This window comes from Vicia villosa, linkage group LG3 (genome assembly GCF_029867415.1).
Source record: "Vicia villosa cultivar HV-30 ecotype Madison, WI linkage group LG3, Vvil1.0, whole genome shotgun sequence".
In the NCBI taxonomy this organism is placed as follows: Eukaryota; Viridiplantae; Streptophyta; class Magnoliopsida; order Fabales; family Fabaceae; genus Vicia; species Vicia villosa.
This window is the reverse complement of record NC_081182.1, coordinates 109,918,795-109,926,872: the sequence shown is the minus strand read 5'-3', so window position 1 is coordinate 109,926,872 and position 8,078 is coordinate 109,918,795. Positions and strand designations below refer to the sequence as shown.

Sequence of the window (8,078 nt, the reverse complement as noted above, 5' to 3'; positions counted from 1 at the left end):
GAGCTCTTCAGGAGTTCCAATAATATTTATGTCATCCACATAGACAGCTATTATTGCGAATTCCTTTCCTGATCTTTTTATAAAAATACAAGGACAAATGGAGTTATTTGTATATCCTTCTCTAAGCAAATATTCACTGAGGCGATTATACCACATTCGTCCAGACTGTTTCAGCCCATAAAGAAACTTTTTCAATCTTATGGAGTAGCGTTCTCGAGATTCGGAGTTGTGTGCATCTGGTACATTGAACCCTTCAGGGAGTTTCATGTAAATTTCACTATCAAGTGAACCATACAGATAAGCTGTTACAACATCCATCATGTGCAAATTAAGCCCTTCATGTGCTACTAGGCTTATTAGATATCGAAAAGTGCTTGCATCCATTACAGGTGAATATGTTTCATCAAAATCAATTCCAGGTCTTTGGGAAAATCCTTGAGCGACAAGTCGAGCTTTGTATCTCACAATTTCACCTTTTTCATTTCGTTTTCGTACGAAAACCCATCTGTATCCAACTGGCTTCACACCTTCAGGTGTTCGGACTACAGGTCCAAAAACTTGTCTTTTGTAGAGTGAGTTTAATTCTGCTTCAATTGCATCCTTCCATTTTGGCCAGTCCTCACTTTGTCTACAAATTTTGATAGACGTTGGTTCCTCATCCTCTTTGTCATTTATCTCATTTAGCGCTATATTGTATGCAAAAACATCATCAATGTCGACTTCGTTTCGGTTCCATTGTATTCCATTTTGGACATAATTTATCGAGATCTCTTTATTTTCATGAGTTTCAGGTACCTGATCAATCTCTTCTAGAGATGAAATGTCTATTATGTCTGACGATTCTTTTAGATTTCCTATATCCTCACTTGGACCATCTTTATTCTTAGCTCCCTTTCTTGTTTGAGGATTTTTATCTTTGGAACTGATTGGTCTACCACGCTTTAGGCGTGGTTGAGACTCATTAGATTGTCCAACAGGGATATCAATTTTTATTGGAGCATTTGCAGCTGGTATATATGATTTAGTCACACCTTTTGGATCAGTGAACGCATTTGGCAATTGATTTGCTAAGTTTTGCAGGTGAATTATCTTTTGAACTTCTAGTTCACATTGTTTTATTCGAGGATCAAGATGAGATAATGATAATTCATTCCAACTGATATCTTTTTCCAGCTTCTTATTCTCTCCCCCTAATGCTAGAAAATTTGATTCATCAAAATGACAATCAGCAAAACGAGCAGTGAATAAATCTTCTGTTGTTGGTTCAAGGTACTTTATAATAGACGGAGATTCATATCCAACATATATTCCCATCCTCCTTTGAGGACCCATCTTATTGCGATGTGGTAAAGAAATTGGAACATACACTGCACATCCAAAAATTCTTAGATGGGAAATATTAGGTTCTTTACCAAAAACTAATTGTAAAGGGGAAGAGGTGTGGTAACTCGTTGGCCTGATGCGAATTAATGTTGCAGCATGCAAAATTGCATGTCCCCAAGCAGAAACTGAGAGCTTGCATCTCATAATCAGTGGTCTTGCAATTAATTTTATTCGTTTAATAAATGATTCTGCAAGTCCATTTTGTGTATGAACATGTGCTACTGGGTGTTCAATGTCAATCCCAATAGGCATACAATACTCATTAAATGCTTGAGATGAAAATTCTGCAGCATTATCAAGACGAATTTTCTTGACAGGATAATCGGGGAAATGAGCTCTTATTCGAATCAGTTGAGCTAGCAATCTCGCAAACGCCTGGTTACGAGTTGACAACAAACAAACATTTGACCATCTAGTTGATGCATCAATTAAAACCATAAAATATCTAAATGGTCCACATGATGGGTGTATTGGCCCACAAATATCACCATGTATACGCTCTAAAAAACTGATAGATTCATTTCCAATTTTTGTTGGTGATGGCCGAATTATCAACTTCCCCTGTGAGCAAGAGCTGCATGAGAACTTATTCGATTGAATAATTTCCCTACTCATTAATTGATGACCGCATGAATTTTCAATTATTTTTCGCATCATTATATAACCGGGATGGCCCAACCGGTCATGCCAAATTAGAAATTTATCATTATTTGTAAACTTCTGGTTTACAGTTGCATGTGCTTCAGTTGTACTAATATAAGTGTAGTACAGGCCAGAGGATAAAGCCGATAGCTTTTCCATTACACATTTTGTGTCTGAATTGTGTTTTGTAATATACAGATGTTCAATCCCTCCATCATCTCTTGTTTCAATATGGTATCCATTTAGGCGGATATCTTTGAAACTTAATAAATTTCTATGGGACTTGGGGGAATATAATGCATTATCAATGTGCAATATTGTTCCACCACGTAACAACATATGGGCTCTTCCAGAGCCTTCAATTATTTTTGAGGTGCCAAAAATAGTACTGACATCAGTTTTTCGATTCACTAAATTAGAGAAATATCTTTTATGCTTGAGAATGGTGTGGGTTGTTGCACTGTCAGCAAGGCACATATCTTCATTACTAGAGCTAGCGTCCATATTCATTCTAAGAACAATAATAATTTTTTTAACAATAAGTTATAAGCGCACATTAAAAACACAAATTATTTAAATAGTAAATTATGTAAACAAACAAGTAGAAAACACACTTTATTATTATTAGAAAATAAAATTAAAAACATCCATAAAACATAAAAAGAAAATTTCCACAAATTTTATTTCTTGACGCTTCCATCTCCAATAAGGTGATCAATTTTTCCATCTGGATCAGCAAAGAAGTCACCAATATCTAAATGGGTAACATCCATATTACCATAATCTGGATCATCATCTTCATTAGCAAAGTGAGTCTCGATCTTTTCCTTTTTATTTTTCTGTGATTTTTGATAAAGATCAACAAGGTGTTTTGGAGTACGACAAGTGCGACTCCAATGACCTTTTCCTCCACAACGATAGCAAATATTTTCATTTGTTTTGCTACTCTGACCCTCTTTTTCATTCTTTTCAACATTTTTCCACTTCGGGTGGAAATGTGTGTTTTTATGATTCTCATTGCGACCACGATCAAAACCAAGACCATGAGCATAATTACGACCACGACCACGACCACGACCACGTGCGTATGCACGACCGCGACCATGATTTTTCCTATAGTGGTCGTGCCTTGCCACATTCACTTCTGGGAATGGAGTTGTACCAGTGGGACGGGCCTCGTGATTTTTCATCAATAGTTCATTATTTTCCTCAGCCACAAGAAGACAAGATATTAGGTCAGAATATTTAATAAACCCCTTTTCTCGATACTGCAGCTGCAGGAGCACATTGGATGCATGAAAAGTGGAAAATGTTTTTTCTAGCATATCCTCATCAGTTACTTTTTCTCCACATAATCATAACTTAGAAGTTATTCTAAACATTGCAGAATTATAATCACTTACACTTTTAAAATCCTGCAAACGTAAATGCATCCATTCATATCGAGCTTTTGGTAGGATAACCGTTTTTTGATGATCATATCTATCTTTCAAATTTTTCCACAAGACATGTGGGTCAGTTACGGTAAGATACTCATTTTTAAGATCCTCGTGAAGGTGACGACGAAGGAATATCATGACTTTTGCCTTTTGTTGATCAGATGATTTATTTCCTTCTTTAATAGTGTCACCGTGACCTTCTGCGCTTAAATGAATTTGGGCGTCTAGGGCCCATGTCAAATAGTTCTTTCCCGAAATATCAAGAGCCCCAAAATCCAATTTTGTAAGATTTGACATACTTAGTAGTTCTATCATAAAAAAAATAAAAGAAATAAAAATATTATAATGAGATAATTATCATAAAGGAAATATTAAATATCAATATTTAAAATAATACTTTTGTAAATTCTAATATTTAGAAATAACACAATAGTAAACTAGATTGTCACATTAGTCTTAAAATTATCTGTTTTTTTTTTTTATAAAAAAAAATCAATTTAGTGACAAAATACATCTTACATATACAATAAAATAAAATAAATAAATAAAGCATTATGAGTTCTTCATGAACTATACAATGTTATTTCACTATCCTTCAGAGATGCCTTGCTTTTGTTACAAACAATGATCTAAAAATTATAACCATCCTTCTAGGATGCGTTAAAATTAAAACCATCCTTCTGAGATGCAAAAAGTTATTTCTTCTTTCTCTAATTCAATTCCACCGAATAAACAAAAATAATTCTTTCATGCTTTAAGCCAAATCCATCTTTTAATCCTTTGACACAGTTAAATTTATTTGTGCACTATCCATCAAAATTGGAATCATTGTAAAGCCACATGTATTATCCACAACCTCAACAACATCAACCCATCTTACTTAAAGTTGAGTTGCTACCTGAGATTTTTTTTTATATAATATTCTTAAACATACATCAATTCTATGACAAATAAAATTACAATAAAATCACATAATCTTAACCATAAAATTACAATAAAATCATTGAACAATAAAATTACAAAATTTTAAATGTCCTAATATGATTATATTTACTGAATATCATAAATAAATAAAAACAATGATCTCCTCCAAATCATACCTGAGAGCGTCGTGCTGATAACGTATTATAAAACTAACTAAAACTATATAGAGATCAAAAGATAGGAAGAGAAGAGAACAAGCAACATTGTATTATATTCTTCTCAAGGGCGAACTTTACATTGTAACATGAGTCTTATTTATAGGACCCAAGGGAGGTAGAAAATTAAGTACATTAAAGTGGAATAGGAAGATGAATAATAAGAAGAGGGATGGACATCCACTAGTATAAATGTTTATAAAATGAAAATAAACAAGACAATCTATAATATTAAGAAAATTAATGGTTGTGAAAAAGTCAAAAATATCTTTATTTGATTTTTTTGCCACCACATTAAAATTTTTGTTTTTTTGGTCTTTGCACCATAAAGTTCTTAATTTTATTATTAAAATAATACAACTCTTATATTTTATCAAACTTATCAAATCTCTCTCCATTCTCTATTTTTTTTTCTCTTTCATCACTTTTTCACTTATTTCTTCCAAAAAAAAAAATTATTGATATATATTTTTTTATATACGAAAAATGGTATTTATGATCAAAATATTTTTTAGTAAAAAATAATACACGGAAAAAATTTATTCAAAAAATCTGTTATTAATCTAAATATTTTTATATACGAAAATTTAATATTGATCCAAATATTTTTGTAAATGATACCTAAATAAAAATAATATTTGTATACGGAAAAATCTAATATTTACGAAAAATGGTATTTAGGATCCAAATATTTTTTATTCAAAAAGGATATACGGTAAAAATCTACTATTGATCTAAATATTTTTATATACGAAATTTACTATTGATCCAAATATTTTTGTAAATGATACTTAAACAAAAATGAAGTTTGTATACGGAAAAAAAATCTATTATTGATCTAAATATTTTTATATACGAAAAATGTTATTTATGATCCAAATATTTTTTATTCAAAAATGAAATAGGACAAAAAATCTATTATTGATCTAAATATTTTTATATACGAAAATTTGATATTGATTCAAATATATTTGTAAATGACACCTAAACAAAAATAATATTTATATATGGAAAAAATCTATTATTTACGAAAAATAGTATTTATGAACCAAATATTTTTATTCAAAAATGGTATACGGGAAAATAATCTACTTTTGATCTAAATATTTTTTTTATACGAAATTTACTATCGATCCAAATAATTTTGTAAGTGATACCTAAACAATGAAGTCTGTATACGGGAAAAAATCTATTATCGATCCAAATTTTTTTATATACGAGAAATGGTATTTATGATCAAATACTTTTTATCCAAAAATGGTATACGGGAAAAAATCTATTATTGATCTAAATATTTTTTTATACGAAAATTTAATATTGATCCAAATATTTTTGTAAATGATACCTAAATAAAAATAATATTTGTATTATTATTTACAAAAAATTTTATTTGTGATCCAATTATTTTTTATTCAAAAATGGTGTACGGGAAAAAAAATCAACTATTGATGTAAACATTTTTATATACGAAATTGACTATTGATCCAAATATTTTTGTAAATGATACCTAAACAAAAATGAAGTCTGTATACGGGAAAAAATCTATTATTGATCTAAATATTTTTATATACGATAAATGGTATTTATGATCAAATATTATTGATCCAAAAATGGTATACGGAGAAAAATCTATTATTGATCTAAATATTTTTCTATAAAAAAATTTAATATTGATCCAAATATTTTTGTAAATGATACCTAAATAAAAATAATATTTGTATTATTATTTACAAAAAATGTTATTTATGATCCATATATTTTTTATTCAAAAATGGTATACGGGAAAAAAAATCTACTATTTATGTAAATAATCTTATATATAAAATTTACTATTGATCCAAAAATGGTATACGGGAAAAAATCTATTATTGATCTAAACATTTTTTATACGAAAATTTAATATTGATCCAAATATTTTTGTAAATGATACCTAAATAAAAATAATATTTGTATTATTATTTACGAAAAATGTTATTTGTTATCCAAATATTTTTTATTCAAAAATGGTATATGGGAAAAAAAATATACTATTGAAGTAAATATTTTTATATACGAAATTGACTATTGATTCAAATATTTTTGTAAATGATACCTAAACAAAAATGAAGTCTGTATATGGGAAAAAATCTATTATTGATCTAAATATTTTTATATACGAAATAATCAATTATTTATCTTTTTTTCTTTTTTAATATTTATTATTTAAAATAAATGATGTATCCAGATTCGCGTAACCTAATAGAACCCGTGCGTATGCACGGGTTTGTTACTGGTGATTGAAAAAAATAATGAATTGATTTTTAGGTTTTTAAATAATAAAGATATTAGTAGTGTATATATTTATGGTTATAGTGATAAGTCTAGTAAATAAGAATATCATAATAATATTGTTTTGATTAGAATTTATAAAAGTTTTATATGTAAATTAATATAAATTTTAATTATTTTTTATATTAATTACAGAGTTGATTGATAGTGGAGAGTTTATTTAAGATTACTGGCAAAATAGCTAATGCCATAGGGAGACCGATAATGACAGATGAATGTACAGCAAGAAATTAAGGCAACATGTATGTATGGAGGACTCTAGTTTTAGAGAATGATTTGTGTATGTAGATGCATTGGTGTTACTGGATAACCTGGATCCATATGGATCGGTTTGTACCTCAAGGTTTTTGTGGAATAAAAGTTTATCTATTCTTTAAAAAAAAAAAAAAATGGTCAAGACTATCTACAAAAACGTGATTCTTAGTGTAATTATTATGAATAAACTGTACACACGATTAAGGGTCTCACGACAATTGAGGATCACACGACAATGTGATGTTGCAGATTATATATGTGTCATATGATTCCTAAACAAATCTACATAAATATTATATACTTCAACGATAACATTTAAGAGGCTAAAGATAGTGCACTGACGGTGTAAAAAAGTCTTACACTGTCATTCAATATAAACAAATCATTTTGTCATGTCATATAAATTTTTTTAAAATTACACTGATTTGTCTTGATTCATGATCGTGATTGATTGACAGTGTAAAACTTTTTTACATTGTTAGTACTGTTGAAAATTATTAATAATAATTAATAATATGAGTGTGTTCCAAAATGACAAGGAAAATATGCTATGAGTTGAATTTTGAATTCGAAGAGTGGCAACTCTTTATGAAATGTTGCAACCGTTGTGGGCCAAAAGTCACAACTCTTGGAAAAGAAATTGTTTCACCAAGGGTTGCTACCTTGTGAAACAATATCAGCATGGCATATAAAAGCATAATTTTGAATTCAGAATTTTCATAACACAAAAATGCAAATCCTCTAGAATAATTCCAGAGCACTCTTCGCTACATTCGAGTTTTCGCCGGTCTTGCGCAAACTCGAGAAGGCTGAATTATCCTAGGTATTCCTGCTTAGAAACTCCAAGACAAATTGGGAGTGCTTGAAATACTATAAGGAAAGTGTTCCGTAC

At 29.5% G+C, this 8,078-nt stretch overlaps 1 protein-coding gene across 1 annotated transcript; it reads right to left on the bottom strand.

The window, feature by feature from the left end:
- Nucleotides 1-2,705: 2,705 nt before the first annotated feature.
- LOC131658788 (uncharacterized) lies at nt 2,706-3,761 on the bottom strand. The gene is made up of 2 exons (XM_058928044.1): nt 3,429-3,761; nt 2,706-3,299 (listed from the first exon to the last, which is right to left on the bottom strand). Exons 1-2 carry the CDS (start codon nt 3,759-3,761, stop codon nt 2,706-2,708), a joined length of 927 nt encoding a protein of 308 aa, XP_058784027.1.
- Between the last annotated feature and the right edge of the window lie 4,317 nt (nt 3,762-8,078).

Bases quoted from the DNA above. Each gene is read 5' to 3' on its own strand.
- LOC131658788 (XM_058928044.1), bottom strand. From the start codon at position 3,761: ATGTCAAATCTTACAAAATTGGATTTTGGGGCTCTTGATATTTCGGGA. The intron at 3,300-3,428 runs GTAAGTGATTAT...GTGCTCCTGCAG, and splicing joins GTTTGCAGGATTTTAAAAGT to CTGCAGTATCGAGAAAAGGG.